Here is a 22,561-nt window from a genome sequence, read left to right on the forward strand (position 1 = left end):
TTTTTTGTCAGCAGGTACATCAAATTTGTGAAGGGAAGATGACACAGTTTCTGGAACCTCCTCTCCAAAATCTTTGGTGTTTGCAGCAGCAACCTCTTCCAGGAATAGACCAGCATGCTACTTTGTAGCTTACTACTGAAGCTAGCTGATCATTGTTTGGCCACAGATAGGTTTGCTAAGTTCATGATAACCTTTTGTTTCCTGTGATATCTTGTGCTCAGAAACTGACATTTTGCAACATGTGTTTTCTTCTAAAGATATTTTATTTATACATTTGAAAAATTGATACAAACAATAGTTTTTAGAACAAAAGGACAGTTAGATGAATGCATTTTTTTCAAATAAGTGGAACAAATGATTATACATAGTCTTCAACTGACAGAAGAGAATAAATATCTCACAAATTAACTTAACCTAAACAGTGGGTGTCATTCCCTCGTGCTACCTGTTTGTGGAATTCATGGGTCATAAAAGAATATAAATATATGGAACCCCCCCAAAATTAGTTGAAACCAAGTACAATAAAATTACAGAAAATAGGAAAGTTTAGAGATTCCTACATCTGCAAAATCTGTCAGAAATTCCTCTTCCTCTTAGGAGGTTGAGGAGTTAGACCTCAGTTTAGATTGTTAGCTCTTAGCGCAGAGTTTGTCTTTGTTCTTTGTTTGTAGAGCACTTCACACAATGGGGTCCTGACTCATAACTAGGGCTCGTGGGCACCACTGCAATACAAATAATAACATAACAAGTTAGGGATCAATCCTGCAAGTTCTTAAGTACCTGCATTACTTTGTATCCAAGTAATCACAGTGAACTCATTCTTAATTTCTGAGAACCTTTTTACTTCATTACACACACACACACACACACACACACACACACACACACAGAGTTACCATTACCCTCTGCAAAATGCCCTGAAGGTTTGCAGGACAAAATTTGGATGCCATAGCACCAATATAAGACTCCCTCTTGCTTAAGTAATTCATATATATGTCTTCTGAGCAGAGCTGCCTTCTGATCATCAGGAAACGCATGTATGCAACTTCTTAAATATATTATCATCGTGGTCTGTAGAAGCTGTCCTTTATCAGCTACATAAAGACGGCAGATTACAGCAGAGATCAGATGTTGCTTTTCTTCTTTCTGCTTCCTGAGATAAATCCAGATTCTCTATAGGTTGACGTGGAATTCATAATATTTCATTCTAAGCAAGTCAATGGACCAGATTTTAAATAAAAATATTTTCCAGTAACTGCAAAACTACCTTAGCTTTAATACGTGCATCCTTACAAGCAATGTAAAGACCCAAAGAATGATTCCAGACTCTCCAACTCAGATTTAACTTTTTCTTGATTTTCAGTAATGGATTGTAATTCACTATGAAAAATTTTAACAGATCCTTCTATTTTTGCTGTCTTTGGAGCAAGGGGATCCATCTATCTTTCACTAATCTTTCTGACGCTTAATGAGATGCTCCAAAGCAGGGGTAATCAATTATTTTTTATCAAGTTCCAAATTTCTTGATCAAGGTATAGTCAAGGTCCCGATTCTAGAGAAAACAACACAAAAATAAAAACAATAATGATAATAAGTAAATAAAAAAATTTTGGGGTCCATTCAAAAGCATCTGGCAGTCTGAATTTGGCCTGCGGTCTGCCTATTGACTACCCCTGCTTTAAACAAACATCAGACCTCTTCCCTCCTGAATAGATTTCCTAAACAGGGATCCGATGCTGAAACCATTGTCCACGCTGAGTGGTACTTACCCATGTAAATATGAAACTACTCATGTGAGTAAATACTACTCAAAATGAACAAAAAATTGAAGAACTGTGTCTGATGATAGGTTGGGCGGACTGAAGATAGGAAGATGTACCTAATGTTGCAGTCTTTTCCCCATCTTTTTTGTTATAGAGTTTAAGTCTGGGGTTTTCAAAAGCATTTGGCCTTGCCCTAACTCTCCTCCCACCGAGGACAACAGGACTGATGTCAATGGGGGCAGAGCTAAGCCAATACTGAGTGCATTTTAAAATCATATCCTAAAGAGTTATTCAAGGTTTCCTGCTGCTGGAATGTCTGAGTCACCTTTTTTCTGATGGAGCTACTCAATATTTCCACAGATTCCCCCAAGAGAATGAAAGAAGGCCAAATATAAAAGCAAGTGTCTTATATCTCCTGGGAAGTGACTTCCCTCTCGCACCAATAAGGTAGTTATTGTTATTTATACTGCAGTAAAAACGTGCTTCCTTCCCCACCTGATGATCAAAGAAAGAAAACAGAGGAGACAAATACCAAAATCAGGCCTTGGTAGGAGTGGAGGAAGGAATCATAGAATCATAGAATATCAGGGTTGGAAGGGACCCCAGAAGGTCATCTAGTCCAACCCCCTGCTCAAAGCAGGACCAAGTCCCAGTTAAATCATCCCAGCTAGGGCTTTGTCAAGCCTGACCTTAAAAACCTCTAAGGAAGGAGATTCTACCACCTCCCTAGGTAACGCATTCCAGTGTTTCACCACCCTCTTAGTGAAAAAGTTTTTCCTAATATCCAATCTAAACCTCCCCCATTGCAACTTGAGACCATTACTCCTCGTTCTGTCATCTGCTACCATTGAGAACAGTCTAGAGCCATCCTCTTTGAAACCCCCTTTCAGGTAGTTGAAAGCAGCTATCAAATCCCCCCTCATTCTTCTCTTCTGCAGACTAAACAATCCCAGCTCCCTCAGCCTCTCCTCATAAGTCATGTGCTCTAGACCCCTAATCATTTTCGTTGCCCTTCGTTGTACTCTTTCCAATTTATCCACATCCTTCCTGTAGTGTGGGGCCCAAAACTGGACACAGTACTCCAGATGAGGCCTCACCAGTGTCGAATAGAGGGGAACGATCACGTCCCTCGATCTGCTCGCTATGCCCCTACTTATACAACCCAAAATGCCATTGGCCTTCTTGGCAACAAGGGCACACTGCTGACTCATATCCAGCTTCTCGTCCACTGTCACCCCTAGGTCCTTTTCCGCAGAACTGCTGCCGAGCCATTCGGTCCCTAGTCTGTAGCGGTGCATTGGATTCTTCCATCCTAAGTGCAGGACCCTGCATTTATCCTTATTGAAAGGAAAGGAAAGGAGAAAAATGGAATCCAAAAAAGAGCACAAGAGTCTACTGACAAGAAGAAAATGAGAAGGAAAAATGGCTGTGGATATCTCTGAGGAAAGTTATCTGAATACAGAAATATAGTCTGGGACCAGAGAATGGCAATCTTAATCTTAATCTTAATCTAAGAATATTAATCTTAAAGAAATCTTAGAAGCTGGAGAGAAGAACTCTAACAAATAAATGTGAGTCACTCACCCTTCATTAACTTGTTATGAAACGGCACAAAACCTTGCGTAATTTCTTCTGGAAGAGGATCTTACATCACCTCTCTCTAATTTTTGTCCTCCATTTTATGAGGTCCATCTTCACCTACTGACACTTCTGTTGTATCAACCAGGCAAGGTACTAACAAACTTCAACAGGACTTTATTTTCAAAGTGGAAACCTCTTTACCAAGCTGCTGCTGCACCCTCTGTAGTTCTCTCCCCGCCTCTCAACTCCTCCCCCTCCCTCCTGTTTCCCGTCTTTCAGACTCCCAATAACCAGTGCTCTCAATTCTAATAATTACAAGCAACATTTAAACACCACAACTTCCGATGAGCTTGGTTGTCTCCCAGAAAACTCCCCTCCCTTGCCAACAAGGAAATATGAGATTCAACAACAAATGGCAAGACATAAAGATGAGCTGTCTCCATATGCAGCATTAGAGGTCAAATGGATAGCATCAAGGGAGAAATGATTCTACCAGGTATCAATGCTCCAAATCCACAAAGCCATGATGAATCAACTTTCCTTCTACCAGAAAATACAATGTGTTGCAAAATTAGTGAAACTCACTGATGCCCTTGCTGTATACAATATCCTCTTAAGAAAGAGCAGAGTTTTGGATGTTGTGGATTTGATCAATTGGCTATACATCGATATGCTTTGCAGACAACACCAGTGGCTGCTACAAGTATACACTTCTCCAAGGCCTCATCTATACATTATATTATTTGCCACAGTCAGAAGGCAAGAAAGAGGAAAGGACTCTGAGTCAAGACTCTTGAGCTCTGCTCCCAATTCCACCACTGACTCATTAAGAACAGGAGTACTTGTGGCACCTTAGAGACTAACAAATTTATTAGAGCATAAGCTTTCGTGGGCCCCAGCCCACTTCATTGGATGCATAGAATAGAATATATAGTAAGAAGATATATATATATATATATATACACATACAGAGAATGAGGAAGTTGCCATACAAACTGTGAGAGGCTAATTAATTAAGATGAGCTATTATCAGCAGGAGAAAAAAACTTTTGTAGCGATAATCAAGATGCCCATTTAGATAGTTGACAAGAAGATGCAAGGATACTTAACATGGGGAAATAGATTGTAAGACTTTGGACAAGTTGCTTAGGCCCACATTTTCAAAAGAGGTTTCTAATTCTGGGTGCCTCCATTTTGGGATGTCCTGCTTTAGAAGCCTACAGCCTGAGCCCTGAGGAGTCTCATCTTCAACTGAAGTAACTGGGAGATGCAAACGCTCAGCACATCTGATAATCGGATGCTATATTTCTTCCATTGGTCACGCAAAAATGTGGCAACTCTGGAAAATTTGACCCTCTACTTCTCCATGACAGCGCATATCCATTTGCAACATGGGATCAACAAAACTATATGTTGCAGAGGTGGACATAATAAATTAATAAGGCCCATTCAATGCTTTGAGATCCCCAGATGGGAGGTGCTGCATAAGAAGAAATTATTATTTTTGTGTGTGGGGGACCTCTACAGAAAGGAAGCTGAATGAAATTCTGAGTACTGAGCAATTCTTGTGGATTTCTGGGAGCTCAAGTATTTTGGGGATATGGATAATATCCATATCCAAATATATATATGGATATAAAAATGTTTAAAGAAGCCACCATGTAACTCACCCTCACCTGCCTTCCATTTCTAAGGGTACATTTACATTCACAGTCTTTTATATTACTAAGTGAAATCAGAACAAAATATGGTAATTAATCCATTGTGCATTCAAGGATTCAGGTTTGAGCAGCAGATGGGAAAAGTTGTGGATCATAACCCCATGCAATATTTGACAGAATATCAGTCAAATACAGTTCACACATCTTCATGTTTCTGTCAGTCCCTCTTATCTAAAGTTAATTTAAAGTGACAAGAACTACATTAGTACTTTTCAAAGGATAACGCAAACTTTAGAATATTCGCCTCAAATCAATACCCACTCAGACTCCTAAATGGTCAAACTGGCAAGTGTCTGCCAGTGATTTCACACTGTTTTTATGTTAAATTTGTCATCTGTTGTAGGGGTTTAAAGCTCAGATTTTAAACAACTCAGATCATATGTGCTTTAAAGGCGATTATACCTGTTTATTCTGCATCTCTCTCTCTCTCTCTCTCTCTCTCTCTCACACACACACACACACACACACACACACACACACACACACAGGCAGTAGCTCCTCAACAGAGACCCCGTTGTGCTAAGATCCATGCTAGTACATAGTCAGAGGCAGTCTCTGTTTCAAGCAGCTTACAATCTAAATAGACAAGGCAGACAGGGAATGGAGGATAAAGAGAGACACAGAGAAGTGAAAGCATGCAGATCTTACAGCAGTTGAGTTTTCTTACTCCGAGTCCAGTGGCCCACACTGTCACAGTGTTGTTCTACTGAAAAGCAAGTGGACTACAGAAATGGAAGTTTCATCATGCATCCGATGAAGTGAGCTGTAACTCACGAAAGCTTATGCTCTAATACATTTGTTAGTCTCTAAGGTGCCACAAGTACTCCTTTTCTTTTTACAGAAATGGAGAGGACACTTCTTCTTTATACATGGATCCTAAACACATAAGAACAGCATGCTTTGAATTTGTATGTGCGTGTATTTTGGCATCATACTATCAAAAAGGCCATTATTGGGGTGTGGGCTCAAAGCAATTAACAAACACACACTTCTGCTCTTATTACTGAATTAATTGGTGTTTGTTCTGCTGCTCCTTATTTTCACATCACCGAATAAGACAGCATGCTCTGTATGGCAATTCAGAAATGATGCCCAGGTCACAGGTTAGACTAGGGGTTCTCAAACTGGGGGTCGGGACCCTTCAGGGGGTCACATGATTATTACATGGGGGGGGTCGCAAGCTGTCAGCCTCCACCCCAAATCCTGCTTTGCATCCAGCATTTATAATGGTGTTAAATATACAAAAAAGTGTTTTTAATTTATAAGGGGGGTCATACTCAGAGGCTTGCTATGTGAAAGGGGTCACCAGTACAAAAGTTTGAGAACTACTGGTTTAGAATATCCTTGGCATTAAGATGCCCCCCAAAATTCCTAAGGGTTGAGGGACGGCGTGAGTTGAGCCCATAATGAGAATACTATGGGTGAAAGTCAAAGGTGAGGTGTAAGGTGGTGTAAATTAAAGGTGACATTCACAATGTTGACACCCTTGTTGGTCCCCAAAATGAAACATAAAAACTTAACTCAACTAACCCTAACCAAACCACAGAGACAGAGATGTCATGCAGTTCACTAGGGATTAGACCATTGCTATTATCTGGAAGGTACTCAGATGGTGACAGAGTAAAACAGACAGACAGACACAAAGCGAACACTCCATATCTCATCTTTCAAAACTTGTCCTCAAAGGAAACCTGCACAAGACCTTCAAAAGGTGAACCTGGGAACTCAAATTCATAACTCTGTTAGACATCAGAAACCATGGATTTAACAGGGACACTGGTTTTATGGCTCATTTCACAATTTGTAACACACCACACTGCCTGCGACCCTTTATTGCCCATTTCAAATGACTGCCTCCAACATGCCTTACCCCGTCTGCTTAATAATCTCTCCCAAGTCCCAACTTGTATTTAGCTTAGACACTCTGTTTCCTTCCCGGCTCTGAAGAAGAGCTCTGTGTAGCTCGAAAGTTTCTACCTTCCACCAACAGATAGTTGGTCCAACCTCACCTACCTTGTCTCTCAGACAGACAGACAAACCAAACGGATTCTAAACTGATGCAACTTACTCGAAATGGACGAAAGAGTAGCAGGCAAAGCAACTAATCAGAAGGGTGTCAGAAGGAGTTAGTTGAAATAGACCTCACACATTCCTATCCCTTCCCCTGCCCACCCTCACAACACCTCAGCATTACATCAGTTTACACTCCATTACACCCACTCGCCAATCTGCAAAGTACACATCAATTCTGGATAAATGCCATAGTCAGGCCTTCTGGGGTGCAACTCCATTGTACGAGGTATGCACAAATTCTGGAGAACAATTACACTGATCCAAGAGCTTAAGCCTGTGGAATTTGCCAGATCTTATTGCATAAATACCTGAAAGAGGACCAGAAAGACACAGGGAAGAATCTATTCAAACAGAGGAGTAACAGCAAAACAAAGGCACACCCTTAGGAAGGGTGACATTCTATTTTCTTAACCTTGGGGAGGAACAAAGCTTTGGGTAGTTTTTTCTACTCCTGCTCCCCTTCCCCCATGAGCAGAACTCACCAAACTAGTTTGGGTTAAATTAATCCCTGTTAAAACTCCATTGACTTCAATAGGGGTGAATTTGACCGTAGTGGTATCTCAGGATATAAATGGGCTTAGATACTTCACTATGGTGATTATGCAATGATTTACACTAATCACTAAACTGAGGGTGGAGAATGTATGCAGTGTAGCCATGTCGGTCTCAGGATATTAGAGACAAGGGTGGAGAAGATTTTTTCCCCCAGATCGTGACAACTGAGACAAGGCTCAGGGAAGGAAGATGAAGGAAGGGTTACCAAAAGAAACTACATCATTTGCTCAAGAAATTCCCTGAAAAAACACAAGAACAATTCCGCACAGACGCATCCCTGGAACCCCGACTAGGGGTATTCTATCTTCTACCCGAGGTCCATAAACCTGGAAATCCTGGATGCCCCATCATCTCAGGCATTGGCACCCTGACAGCAGGATTGTCTGGCTATGTAGACTCCCTCCTCAGGCCCTACGTTACCAGCACTCCCAGCTATCTTCGAGACACCACTGACTTCCTGAGGAAACTACAGTCCATCGGTGATCTTCCTGAAAACACCATCCTAGCCACTATGGATGTAGAAGCCCTCTACACCAACATTCCACATAAAGATGGACTACAAGCTGTCAGGAACAGTATCCCCGATAATGTCATGGCTAAACTGGTGGCTGAACTTTGTGACTTTGTCCTCATCCATAACTCTTGCACATTTGGGACAATGTATACCTTCAAATTAGCGGCACTGCTATGGATACCCGCATGGCCCCACAGTATGCCAACATTTTTATGGCTGACTTAGAACAATGCTTCCTCAGCTCTCATCCCCTAATGCCCCTACTCTACTTGCGCTACATTGATGACATCTTCATCATCTGGACCCATGGAAAAGAAGCCCTTGAGGAATTCCACCAGGATTTCAACAATTTCCATCCCACCATCAACCTCAGCCTGGACCAGTCCACAAAAGAGATCCACTTCCTGGACCCTACGATGCTAATAAGCGTTGGTCACATAAACACCACCCTATACTGGAAACCTACTGACTGCTATGCCTACCTACATGTCTCCAGAGACCACACCATATGATCCATTGTCTACAGCCAAGCTCTACGATACAACCGAATTTGCTCCAACCCCTCAGACAGAGACAAACACCTACAAGATCTCTATCAAGTATTCTTACAACTACAATACCCAGCTGCTGAAGTGAAGAAACAGATTGACAGAGCCAGAAGAGTACTCAGAAGTCACCTACTACAGGACAGGCCCAACAAAGAAAATAACAGAACGCCACTAGCCATCACCTTCAGCCCCCAACTAAAACCTCTCCAATGCCTCATCAAGGATCTACAACCTATCCTGAAGGACGACCCATCACTCTCACAGATCTTGGGAGACAGCCCAGTCCTTGCTTACAGACAGCCTCCCAACGTGAAGCAAATACTCACCAGCAACCACACACCACACAATAGAACCACTAACCCAGGAACCTATCCTTGCAACAAAGCCCATTGCCAACTGTGTCCACATATCTATTCAGGGGACACCATCATAGGGCCTAATCACATCAGCCACACTGGTAGATGCGCAGGTGAACGAGCCTCTGATAGTGTGGCTGATGTGATTAGGCCCTATGATGGTGTCCCCTGAATAGATATGTGGACAGAGTTGGCAACAGGCTTTGTTGCAAGGATAGTTTCCTGGGTTAGTGGTTCTATTGTGTGGTGTGTGGTTGCTGGTGAGTATTTGCTTCAGGTTGGGGGGCTGTTTGTAAGCAAGGACTGGCCTGTCTCCCAAGATCTGTGTGAGTGATGGGTCGTCCTTCAGGATAGGTTGTAGATCTTTGATGATGCGTTGGAGAGGTTTTAGTTGGGGGCTGAAGGTGATGGCTAGTGGCTTTCTGTTATTTTCTTTGTTGGGCCTGTCCTGTAGTAGGTGACTTCTGGGTACTCTTCTGGCTCTGTCAATCTGTTTCTTCACTTCAGCAGGTGGGTATTGCAGTTGTAAGAATGCTTGATTGTTGTAGTTTATCGCAAACAGGCTTCAGCATTTCATACCCGGAACCTTCATAATACTCCACTGAAAAAGTTAAGGCCAATATTGTCATGCCCAGATACCTTAAGAGAAGCATCTACATCCCTACTCAGGCACCGAAACATAAGTGATTTTTTCAGAGATGTTGAGGTCCCACAACTTCAAAAAAGAAGTAGATAAGTTCACGGAGAATAGGTCCATCAATGGCTATTAGCCCGGATAGACCGGGATGGTGTCCCTTGCCTCTGTTTGCCAGAAGCTGGGAATGGGCGACAGGGGATGGATCACTTGATGGTTACCTGTTCTGTTCATTCCCTCTGGGGCACCTGGCACTGGCCACTGTCAGAAGACAGGATACTGGGCTAGATGGATCTTTGGTCTGACGCAGTATGACTGTTCTTATGTTCTTAACTCTTATTATATACCATGGTGCTGTGCACATCAGAAATGAATAGAATTATTCTTTGTTTTTGTTGTTAAATAACATCAGTGTATTCCAGTCTCTTACATACTTGTGTTGCTTTCATCACTGTAGTATCAGTGCCAAGGCTGTAATGATTTGTGAAGAAGTGCTAGAAATTATTGTTTTTTTCTCTGATTTCATGTATACTATATATATTTTCCAATAGACACTGGGCTTTTGTAGAGTTATACATTAAATGGGTATTATGAAAAATATTGAAGAAAGAAAGGCAGTCATTTTTCTGAGTTATCTACACTAAGATGTGTAAAAGACATGGTAAAAATCAAACTTTTTTCTGCTCATTTTTCAAATATTTTAAGAACAAGAACAAAAACCACAGCACAAGAAAAAGACACAGTTCTGGGCAGATTGACACCTTTCACTGAATAAAGTAACATAAGAGTCAGACTCAGATACACAGAAGATGAGATTCCCACCAGACACTTTTGAAAATCTTGATTAAACTCCAGACTTTGAAAATAATAGCCAAAATGTGGAACTTCCACCCGATCTGTATTTTGTCCAGCTTTCTACTACTGGAATGTCTCTCATTTGAGTGTCTTGAAGCATTTTTAAAACATCATAGAATTAGTGTCATGAAAACCTTATGCGGTAGGTAACCTCCATTATGGTCCCCAGTTTGTGTGTGGCAGAGTGCAGGAACCCCAGGAATCCCGACTCCCAGTCACTCTAACCATACTGCCTCCTACATAAGTGGAGGAATTCACTTGAAACATGTTTGCTTTGTATTTATGTGTAATGTTTAAGTCTACATAGTCTCTTAATTATTTGGGATCTTATATAGTTTTTAAATCTTTTTTTAAAGTGACAAAGCTTTTCAGCTCACTTGTCTCTGTTTAAAAACAATAAACAACTTAAAAGAAGGGAAGATCAGAGGATTAAATAAATTAATGAGAGAGAAAGATGCTTAAAAGGCTTTCAAAGTATTTTTCTTGCAATACTAAAATGTAGATTTTTTTTTGTTTATTAGCAAACATGAGTTCACAATTCAAATTAGCACCAGATTTGGATCTGGAGATTTAAGGTTTAAACCAATCTCTATATAAAATAAACAAATCAAACTTGATTTTCTTACATCAACATCTACCTTTAGGTGGATGGTGGCATCACTCCTACTTTAATATTTCATGTGACATGCGCACTTTGGATTAGAAACATTCAAAGGCAGTGGGGGCAGCAGGACTGCTGAACCAAGAGGATCCCTAAATAGTGAAATGTACTTTTTGTGTGCAGTCCATAAAACTGTGAAGAGCTCAGATTTTGAAACTGGTGGCCAGTTTGTGCGTGGATTTCACAAGAGGATAGCAAAGCAGAGAGAGAGATAGAAGTAAGGGAGTTCTCCTGGATGCAGAAGTAAAATAGTGCAACTTGCTTCGGTTTCAGAGTAGCAGCCGTGTTAGTCTGTATTCGCAAAAAGAAAAGGAGTACTTGTAGCTGTAGCTCACGAAAGCTTATGCTCAAATAAATTTGTTAGTCTCTAAGGTGCCACAAGTACTCCTTTTCTTTTTGCTTCGGTTTGGCATTCCATGCCAATGTAATTTATACAGAGAAGGCAAGGTGGGGCTGGAGAGGAAAAGGAACAATAAACTATAAGGCTGCTCCACCACACATCCTTCCTTACAATCTGACTTGCCTGCAACATCCCTTCAGCATGTCATACTTGTATTCCACATTCACTGAATGCCAAGGTGCAAGTTACAGCATTTTACAGCTAGCAACAGTTTCCCACTCACACCCTATGTGTGACATACAACAGCATTTAAATCCCTGGTGAATTTGTCCCAGAGACTTCATGGGAGGTGGACATGCTTACAACTGTTCTGAATTTGGACTTTAGTGAACAGACTCAGCTTGACACTCCTCTGACTGACACTTACGTTGACTTCACCGGAGTTGCTCCTGACTGACACTCATGGGAGAGGAGAATCAAACCATCAGGACTTTAGTTTGCAGGCCACAGCGGGGAAGTGAGCGATGCGGTCTTCAACAGATGACCGACACATGCACCAGAGTTAGATGATTTCATTGGTATTTCAAGGCGAGACTCCAGATTACATATGGATAACCCCATTCTCCTCTAAAAAAGCCCTGGGATTGGGTGAGAGAGTTAGCACAAATGCACTTGAGTCTCCAGGTATGTCTACACTATGGGCGAGGGGTGCGATTCCCAGCTTGCATACACACACTTGCACTAACTCGCACTGAGCTAGCATGCTAAAAATAGTAGTGTAGCCACAGTAGTACAGGCAGCAACAGCATATGTAGGGTACCCCGAGTATGGGCCCACAGAGTTCAGGCATGTTTGTACTGGGGGCAGCTAGCCTGTGTCACAGCTGCACACGCTACGCCACTATTTTTCACGCTAGTTCAGACAAGAGCTAGCACACCTATATCTACCTGAGCTGGGAATCATACCCCTAGCTCATAGCATAGCCACTGACTTAATTACTCTTTCCTTGTTCACGGGTGGGGCTTGAACTCATGACCTTCAGCACTAAAAGCAGAAACTTCTAACACTTTAGCTGGAGCAATAATTGCATTAGCCAGTAGCTGTAATAGGCTCCTCCCCTCTTAAGACCACCAATCACTAGAAAAGGACAAAGACACATATTGTGCTAGTGTGGGTTACAGAAGAAGAGTATTGAAAATCTTATGGAAAAGGCTCTGCTCCGCAGAGTTCTAGGCTGATTTCTCAAGCAAGAAGGTTCAGCGCAACATCCAAACTTTTAAACACTGAACCCTCCAAATCACTGGGTGGCGCTAGAGTGTTTTAAATCAAGAGACCAGGGAGCTGAAACAAACAGTGAAGATAGATTTTCACAATATTTTTAGTAGCACGTGACATTTTAATGACCAAAAAATCTATAATTTTTTCCCCACCTGAATTAAAAAAATAATTCCTCTGCAATATTTTGGGAATGCATGTAAAGATGTTTAAACTAAATTCTACTCTACACACAGACACACACACAGATATGCTATTAAAATACTTTTATCTCACTGAAGACATTTGATACTTATTAAAATATTATTGCTCTAAGGCATATTTTGATTTTCTGGAGAGTCTTGCTACTGAGATACTAACAAAGAAACCTTAATCTTAAAAAAAAAAAAAAAAAAAAAAAAAGAAGCCCACATGAAAGATAATATGTTCCCCATTAGTATTGGTATCATTTTCTCTGGGACTACTTGTTTCCAAATATAGCAAAAGTTTAAAAATAAAACCCATTTTCGCTAAAAGCGGCACCACAGGGTACTTCCAAACATTTTTTTTTGCATTCAAAACAGCTAGTGTGATACTTCATTAAGCAGTTATCAAGTGGCTATTTTACTTCAAAAAATGTATTTACAGTTTCAAGATCTATGCTAAGGAGAAGACAATCAACCGTACCGCATGTATCAAAACATACAGAGTTAGCTAAATCTAGTAGGCATGCCCTAACAATGCTTTTAAAATTGGAAAAAGCTACATTTTCCCCCCACCCCTTCAGATGAAAGCATTTGGGGAAGCTGGACAGTAATCATGTGCAATTTTAAAATGACAAACCTTTTAGAAACTTGTATATGTATTTGATGTTTTGTTTTGGTTTTTTTACATTTGATGTGTGTGTTTTTACTTTGGTTTTTTGAGTCTCAGTTTACAGCACCTTGTTTTAGTTGTACAGACCTTGCTGAAAGCTGGAGATTCAAGTGTTACCTTGGATAGGAAAAAAAAAAATCAACAACACTACACAGCTAAAAGTTGAGCTCCTTTTCATTGCAAAACTGTTAGTTCAGATGAGTAATTTAATTTTTATTGAAGGTAATTAAAATCCATTTGAACTGATCCTTGTAGCGTGCAATAAGGCTCTTTAGTCAGGGGAAAGAAACAATTACTGTACATAAGGCTGAGTAAGTAGCATGGAAGCATAAGACAATTCCAGATTCACAGCCCCATCTAGTTCATATAGGATTGGGTTTAAAAACACACTAACCAGGTCCAGAGGAGCGTGATGTTTAAAATAGACACAAGATTCGTGAAATGGAATATACTATTCATTTTCCTCTGGATGTTGTTTGTTTATTTATTCTGTGTTGGCAACATTTATGTATTAATATTTAGGAAAAATATTTTCTGTATTATTAGAAACACACACTTCTAAAGCATCCATCACCTCAGTATTTGTGCTCTCGATATAACAATTACATAAACGACAATTCACAGAGTACATTAAAAATATTTAAAAGAACAAAACAAAACAAAATCTGTGGAGAAATGCAAAGGTTAAGGAACTGCTGAGTTAGGAGAAAAGTTGTGTGGCATTAGAGAAAGAATCCAGATCAAGGGAATAGTCTTTTAATAGCAAAATACATTCAGCAGTTCCTTTGTTTCATACAGGACAGTAGGCATTAGGAAAGGGACCCAACCCCAGGAATGTAGTAACCCAAACCCCATTAAACATGCATGGAGAGGATTTTCAGCCTGCTGTGCAGGGAGTTACATGCCCAAGCTCTGTTAACAGCAGTAATTGTGCATCTAATTTCCTGTGCGTTGTGCTGAAAATTCACCCCACAGATTTTATTTCCATGTCGTATCACTCACCAGCCATTGTTTTATTTATATTTGTGGGGGGCGGGGTGGAAGGGGTGAGCTGTAAAAATGAAGCCTGGAAACAGTCCCTCTACTTTTTTCTGAGTGTCATAATGCACAGAAGGGCTACACAAAGGAATGGGCACCCAGGATGCCTATGGATAAAGTAGGAAAGTATTAACTGAAAAAAGGAGGAGTAAAAACAAGAAGTGCTAAAATTTGAGGGCAATACCATGAAACTTGTTCTAAACCTAGACTCTGTGGGACTGGCATTGTCCACGTCACGCACTGGCAGAGGCCTCCTTGTAGACAGCTTTCTTTAGATCCCGGTTTTAATCTTTAACGCCCTCAGTGGGGAAGACGTAGGTAGTTCAGAGAACAGCTCTCCTTTTGTGACCAACAGAGACAACTATAACTCCCCAGGAATGCTGCAGGGTGTTCTCAGTGGATGGTCTTTGACTGAGGAACTCCTTACTAGCAGAGATCAGAATGAGCAAGAGCTTGGCAGTTTTCACATCACAACGAAGAAGGTTTCCTAAAATACCAGAAGCTGAAGAATCATTGAAAGAAACTAATCCACCCAACCACCCTCCTGAAGTTAAAGTGGTTGCCACGGGTACTCCTTTTCTTTTTGCGAATACAGACTAACACGGCTGCTACTCTGAAGCATATAAGAATGGGGAGGATCCATTATGGACAAACCCATGGAGAGCCTGTAATTATGCCTAGGTATTTCAGTGAATGGTGGATTAGAAATATCTAAGACAATTATCATAAGGAAATAGGGAGGGATGGAAGTTTTCAGAAGAAGGGAAGTCTGGGTATGAGTGGAAGGTTATCCATATTGTGGCTGTAATCTTGGGAGGTGCTGAGTGCCCTTAACTGCCACTGAAGTCATCGGGAGTCCCAGGTACTCAGAACCTTTCAGGCCCTGGCCCTAAAGGAGCCGGTTTTGCCAGTTCCACTCTCATGCTTCCCTTCTAGGGAAAGAGCAAAATGCCACACTCCTTTTGCTGCCATACTAGCAGGATGAGAATTTAAAACTCTCTCTCCGTCTGTACATAGGAGTGAAGGCAGAACGCCAAAATGGAGACTATCTTACATGGGCGCATTGAAGAATTCTTGCAGATCATGAATGTCATTTACCATAAGGCTCCAGAAGGTATTTCCAGCAGAAACATCACTTCTGATGAAGAAGGCTCTTTATTTATTGTAATCTAGCTGTAGGTGCATGAGATAATCATCCATATACATGAGATAACCATCCATATACATAAATACATACTTGAATATCCAAGCTACCATCACATCTGTCCATGAAACCAAAGAGTCCCACCTCCTTCACCAAATTCCCGTATCTTTCCTTCCCAAACTATACCCGGAGCCAACCTGCTCTCCAAACACCAGAGATGGTGGTGGTGGGGAAGAAACCAAGATGGTCTTTGCACTGTTCCCAGAAGGCTAGGCTATAAATGATTCACTAATAGATAAGGTTCTCCAGGGAACACACAATCTGATATATTTCTTCCCTATTTAAATTCCATAATAGCATAAATTCCAGTGGGGAGCATGTGGTTGCACTTTGTAAAAGCAGCGGGGGGGGGGGAAGGATGTGTCTGTGGCCAAATTTAGTTTCTTCACCTTGGTTTTTCCAAACCATTGTGAAGCACGAGCAACCCAAGTAAGAGATACACGAGCCTTTTTTGATTTTTGAAACTGGTTCACATCAAATGGACCTATTTCTCTAGTCACAAGAAAATTCTAGTCACATGGCTCCATCCTCAGGTATACCTGGCATTTTATTGTATGGAACACATCAAAAGAGTTTGGGTCCCTTGTAAAAGTTTTTAAAGGGAAAATCACCGAAGAGCAGTATAACTTTTTTTTTATTATTATTCAAAGCTAGAACCAATATTCTGGATTCCCACACTTTGGTGTGGACTCAGAGAGAGCTGTGCTTTGCTGTACGGTACAACAGAAAATACAGACCCAGTATAATTAGAATTGCAGCCATGGCCTGTGGGATCTAGCGATTTGGACATATTTTATTTAACCAGCTTAGTAAAAGGTAATATTCAGCAGCTGTGATCTATAGCAGAATTACAATTTTCAGGGTCAAGGAGGGATTTTGATATTAGGAGGTTGGGCAGAATTGCTGTAAAATCTCATGAGCTGTTGTTAAAAATAAATGAGAAAATAGGTTATCCAAGAGTCATTGTAAGGGAAAAATCAATAGGTAGTGTCTATTCACTTGGGCTATCAAAATCCTTGAAATTTGAACAAAAGTTTCACGTTTAGTGTGCTGTAGGTTTTGAAATGTAAGTGGTGAATGCTCAGTGGGTACAAATTCATTGTGCTGTGCATTCAAACAAGAGGAAAACCTTCTGAAGTTTTGGAGTTCCCTATTAAGATAGTACCGTATCTTAGTCACTAAATTAGACATGTTGCGAGCAAAACTTCAGAAGCAATTTTAGCTAATTGATGACAAATGCACTCTTGAAAATATATATTACATTTTCTTATCTTACCCTTGTTCTCTGGGGTCCCTCCTTCCTCTGGTTTACAACTGAAGCAGAAAAGGGTTGGAGTCCTGGAACCTTGACAACTTTAAACACTTTGCCTACTGAGAAGCCATCAATGATAAAGGTTAGAAATGAATATTATTGATAACCTTGCTGTACACATAATTCCTGTGCAAAAAGGAGTATCATTCTCATTCAGAAACAATTAATTTTCCCCTCTGACACAATGGTTCAAAGCAACCTCAGCCTTTTAAATATGAATAAGCATAAGTTTAGAATATGCAACTATTAGGCTATTCCAACATACACAAATGATATAGAGAGGTCTTTTTTTAAATGTCCATGGAACTTCTGAATTTAAAAGTGTCACAGTCACAGATGAGGAGTATGTGCAATTCTGGAGATTTCTATTGGCTCCAACTGAATCAGAGAGGGTAAACGAGACATGTAGTAATAACAACACTTTATAGTAAGGAATATAAATTTTGGAATGCAATATTTTATTTGATTCGCCAAGCAATATACTCTACAAGTCCAATTACTGTTTAGTTCAAGATAGACAATGCAAATGCATTACCTGTACACGCAGTATGTAAATGAATTAGTGGACAATATGCAATGGAAATGGACATCCAAAAATAAATTAGCTCACCGAACTGCAGCATTGCCCTGAAACTAAACAGATTCCTTTGACATTCAATCTGCAAAAGCCTGATGATGATTTGCAAAATGTTGTTTTGATAGTGGAGGGAGCATGTGAAATGGAAAAGAACTGAACTTGTCACTGTCATCTGAATCCATCCAGTCTGCAGAACAAAGGGGTATTTAACTAAAATATGAAACTGACATGCTAACACTGCATTACTTTCTCAGGTTTACAAAGTAAAAATTTTTAAACTGTATTTTTAAACTTTGAGCATTTCTTATGACACCCACAGCTTAAGTGATTCAGATAATGTAATCTAACCATCATTAGAAACCATGAAATTACAATTCCTCCGGGATGGATATTTATCTCTCTGTTACATACAGAAAGGCGATTAATTAGTAGCTCTTTCAGTGTTTCACATTACTGCGTACTAGGACTGATTAAAATCTAACTACAGAACAGCTATAATAGCTAACAAATAAATTGAGGAAAGTTTATCTGGGGCAAGGAAAAGAATCTTAAAAAGAAAACTTTTTTTTAAAAAGCATATCCTTTTAGAAGTAGAGCACTTCAAAGCCAAACCATAGGCTTCCTCTAACTTCCATTGTACACTGAAATAATTACAGTTATACCATTTTATAGCAACCTTGACATTTGTGTCAAATAATTTTGAAAGTGGTAACATTAACAAAATAGACATTAAAATTATAGGCATTATACAGCTTACATACAGAATGTGACATATGAAGTATTGGTTCAAATTACTTACTCTGAAGTGTAAATCAAAGTGCTTGGCCATCCTGGGTATATGTGCGTGTGTACTACTCACACATACTGTATATAATACACATACACTATCGACCAAAATCATCTCTCTAGTTCAACATCACTGACTTGAATGGAATTACACAAAGGCATGTAAATTTGGCCTGTGCGCATGTATGTATTTCCAAGGGTTTCACACATGACAAACAAATTTGGGTACCTTAAATTCCGGGTAAATTAACTGACACACCTTAAAGGTTCATGATTTTCAAAAGGCACTTTAGGAAAATATTGAAAGTGTTTGTAGTCAGGCAGCTCAAGAATTGATGAATCTAAGATCACCAGTGGCTTTTGAAAATCTGTCCATATTTTAGATGTGTACATACATACATATATATATATATATACACACACACACACACAAAGTCTGGAGGAGCAGTGATATAAAACTTTAAAAGAGAATCCAAACCTGTCTGGGGAAACAGTGGACTTTTTGTTTTAATTTGGACCAGGGAAACAAAAGGTTGGATTGCCTAATGTGAACCCAGAAGTCCCATTCAAAAAATCTCCAATCTGCCTCAGCAAATGCTTCTGAATTTTATATCAGAACAGATCACACCCAGCTCATACATTCTGTTTTGTGGTGGGTAAATGCAACGGAATAACTAGAAAGACTTTTAAAACAAAGTGTAAAAAAGGGGAAAGGATACCTTATCCTCTGTTCCCAATCCCAAATAACTGAACCAATGATTCCTAACCCTCTATATTGGGGCATGTATCATGTATATACTGCTCTCTTCTGGCTGCCTATACACATTTTTATATGCAAAATATTATTAAAAAGTGAAATAAAAGGCTGCGTAAACTGAGGGTAATGGAGTCATCTTCGTGGCCTTGTAGCTAAAATGTGACCCTCATTCTACTCTTTCATAATTCACCTCCAACACAAGTAAACAGGAACTCCTTCAATATTTCATTATGTTTTCCTATATACCTAGCACAGCTTTAGGGTGCCTGGAGTTGATGTTTGGTGGCAGGAGCATGGCACCTCATATTTATCAAGCTGGAGATAAACAGAACTATCGATTGGCAAGTACAAGACGTACAGTACAAGGTAACCAATACTGTTAATACAAATGAATTTGTGCACTTAGCTATTTTTTACCTTAACCAAGAGCTGAATTTCATATTCTTAGCAGATGTAGCAAGGACAGCTAAAATAAGTACAGAAGATTTCAGAAAAGCACACATGCTCACACTCGCAACAGCCAGTGTAAGGCCCAAATTGTTTACACCATCATTCACAGTGTATTTTGGGGGAGTTTTCTGACCTGTGTTATACAAGAGGTCAGACGACATGATCACAATAGTTCTTCTGGTCTTGGAATCTATGAAAATAACTTTCAGCAGATCTGGTTTCCTCTATTGCAGTGGCAAGAGGAAGAACAATTTAAGCGATAGTCCAAAATGTAGAATTTATCTACAGACCAGATCATGAAAGTCCTTACTCTGTTTTGCCCAGTCAAAACTCCCCCTGATCTTAATGGGAGAAAGTACATCAAGGTTTGGCTGTATAAAAGAGGAACAAACAACTGAACCGTGCTAATTTGTCACATTCTCTATTTTATGTCTCCTCTTTAATGGGAATATTATCCAATCCAGAGGATTAACATAATACCTACTTATAGTGCCACTTAGGCCCTATTTTGACATTTTCACTGGGATTTAAGTGGTACAAGGGGTTTGTGCTAAGGTTCTCGGCATAGAGAAAGAATTTTACCCTAGGTGTGGGACCTGGTATTTTCAGGGCAGGAGTAGAGTTCTGATGCCATGTGTGTGAGAAACACTAGTGTGCTTCCTTTGCTAGAACAGAGGAAAAAAACTTCTGCCTAGTGTAGAGATATCCATGACAATTAATTCTTGAGTTTCCAGAGAGGCTTTAAGAAACTACAGGCAGAGCAGACAAGTTTCAATCCATGTATCAAAGCACTTCAAGACAGAGGAAACAACATACAAGCTAAGAAAGAACATCTATCTTTGAGTCTCCAGATCTTTTCAATACAAAAAAAGCTGTTAAAAATCAGTAGAATGGAATCCATTAGGCTTTTACCAATTCTTGTTTGATATTTATTTCAAGCATGACCATCCTATGTGTAATAATGTAGAATATATACACTTTGCACTTACACAGCACATTTCATCCAAGGATCCCAAAGCACTTTACAAACACATTAAGCTTCAGAATAACCCTGTAAGGTAGGTAAGTACTATGACAACAGATGGATAAACTGAGGCAAAGAGTGGGCTTTGTGACTTACCCATGGTCTCACAATATGTCAGTAGCAGAGTCAGAACTAGAACGTCAGAGTCTCCCTCAGCACTAGCAGTAGACACAGTCCATCCTGAATACAGGTCAGGTATATCATAATCCAAATTTTCAAAAGTGTCCATTAATTTTAGCTGCCCAACCTGAGATACCTAGACCCTGATTTTCAGAGGTGCTGAGAAGCTGCAGTGCAACTTAAGGCAATAGGTACAAGACAAGTGTTCATCTTTAGGAATCAGGTCCATGGAATCTCAAGGTGGGTACTCTGAACCCAAAATCAGAAGGCACTCCTGAAAATGTGGATGACCAGGTCCAATCATCTGACTTCCCGAAGGTAGGTTTTTTTAGAATATTTCTGAAAAAAAGGACCTAACTGGTTTTTATGTGATTTACCCTTCCCCCATAGAAAATTCTGCTTTACCATTGCAGTGAATGGTCTTCCCTTGCTTATGGCACCACTTCTTGTTTTAACCTTCCCATTTTATGGCATTCACCAGAGTAAATACTGCTAATATAAATATTGCTAAGTAAAATAAATGAGTTCAACTCTGAACAGATGCACAGGTGCAGAGAGAGGTACAAAGTTTTCCTGGGCACACCGTTCTCGGCATTTACATCACCTGATCACATGCTGTACCCCAGTTGGGTATTGAAGGTGCACTTGAGCGGGAGACACCCACATTCAAAAGGAGCCTTTGTTCTCTCTTGGAGCACTCTGAACTTGTTGCATACATCCTTTACCTGGCTGTTAGGTGAGACTATAATTATCTCAGTAATATATGGCTGATTCTCCATTGCCAACACCTCACACAACCAGGTATACTTGTGCAAAGTGGGTGTCCTATGCTACCAGATCAGAATGGTGACATTTTACAATCACTTAGAGGTGCGAGGCAATAGAGTGTCATACTGATGTGTGTGTGCATGGACAGTAGCTAGCACAGCAGAGTTCAATCCCTCAAATGGGGCTTCTACAGGCTATCTCAGTACAAAGAATCCATAGAAATAAATAAATACAGGCAACAAATACAGCTGTAGTGCATTTGTGCTGCTATTACGTTTTTCGCTGTGGTGACAGTCATAGAGTTTAATTAATCCATTGAGCAGTCATAGTAACTTTTACTAGACAATAGGGTGATTGAACAGGTGAAGGGGCTGAATGGCAGAAGCCAACAAAATAGCAAGGGCTTGTACTTGGGCCAAAGCAAAGGTAGCTACAATGGCACTCAGAACACCATTGACATGCAGAAGCAGGGCTTATCATGTGAACATCTTGCTTACAAAAAAGCAGTGAAAACCCCCTTTTCCCCCCGGTACAATTTTTAGCTGGGCTTTTTGACATTGTTATGAAGACACTTTTTGTTTTAAATATATAAACTTTCCCCTTCCTAGCATCCCTGTATTGTAGAGTGGGTATCCAGCTAATCATTGAGGGTTGTAAGAACCTGAATCTCTTGGAATGAGAAAGTGAAGGTTACAAAAATCTGGCTAGAACTCATGCTACCCCATGTAGGACCTCAGAATTAAACTAAGTAAATCTCTATAGAGCTGAAAACAGGGAGAGAAGGATGGGTGGTG

General features: G+C 40.1%; 1 protein-coding gene across 6 annotated transcripts in view; it reads right to left on the reverse strand.

Moving 5' to 3' along the window:
* Window positions 1-308: 308 nt before the first annotated feature.
* The window catches only part of VTI1A (vesicle transport through interaction with t-SNAREs 1A), a 362,693-nt gene continuing 340,440 nt past the window's right edge, over window positions 309-22,561 (reverse strand). For 4 of the 6 annotated variants that reach the window (XM_038410868.2, XM_038410870.2, XM_038410866.2 and 1 more), the window contains one exon: window positions 19,154-22,561. This exon is cut by the window's right edge and continues 5,650 nt beyond it. Coding sequence is in view for 2 of the 6 variants with exons in the window: in XM_038410869.2 (XP_038266797.1) it covers window positions 1,528-1,552 (25 nt within the window). In the remaining 4 variants the exon portion in view is untranslated. Of the gene's footprint in view, window positions 723-747; window positions 1,553-19,153 lie in introns of those variants that run through there. The other 2 variants (XM_043519147.1, XM_038410869.2) reach the window with 2 other exon arrangements.

This window comes from Dermochelys coriacea, chromosome 7, assembly GCF_009764565.3.
Source record: "Dermochelys coriacea isolate rDerCor1 chromosome 7, rDerCor1.pri.v4, whole genome shotgun sequence".
Classification (NCBI taxonomy): Eukaryota; Metazoa; Chordata; order Testudines; family Dermochelyidae; genus Dermochelys; species Dermochelys coriacea.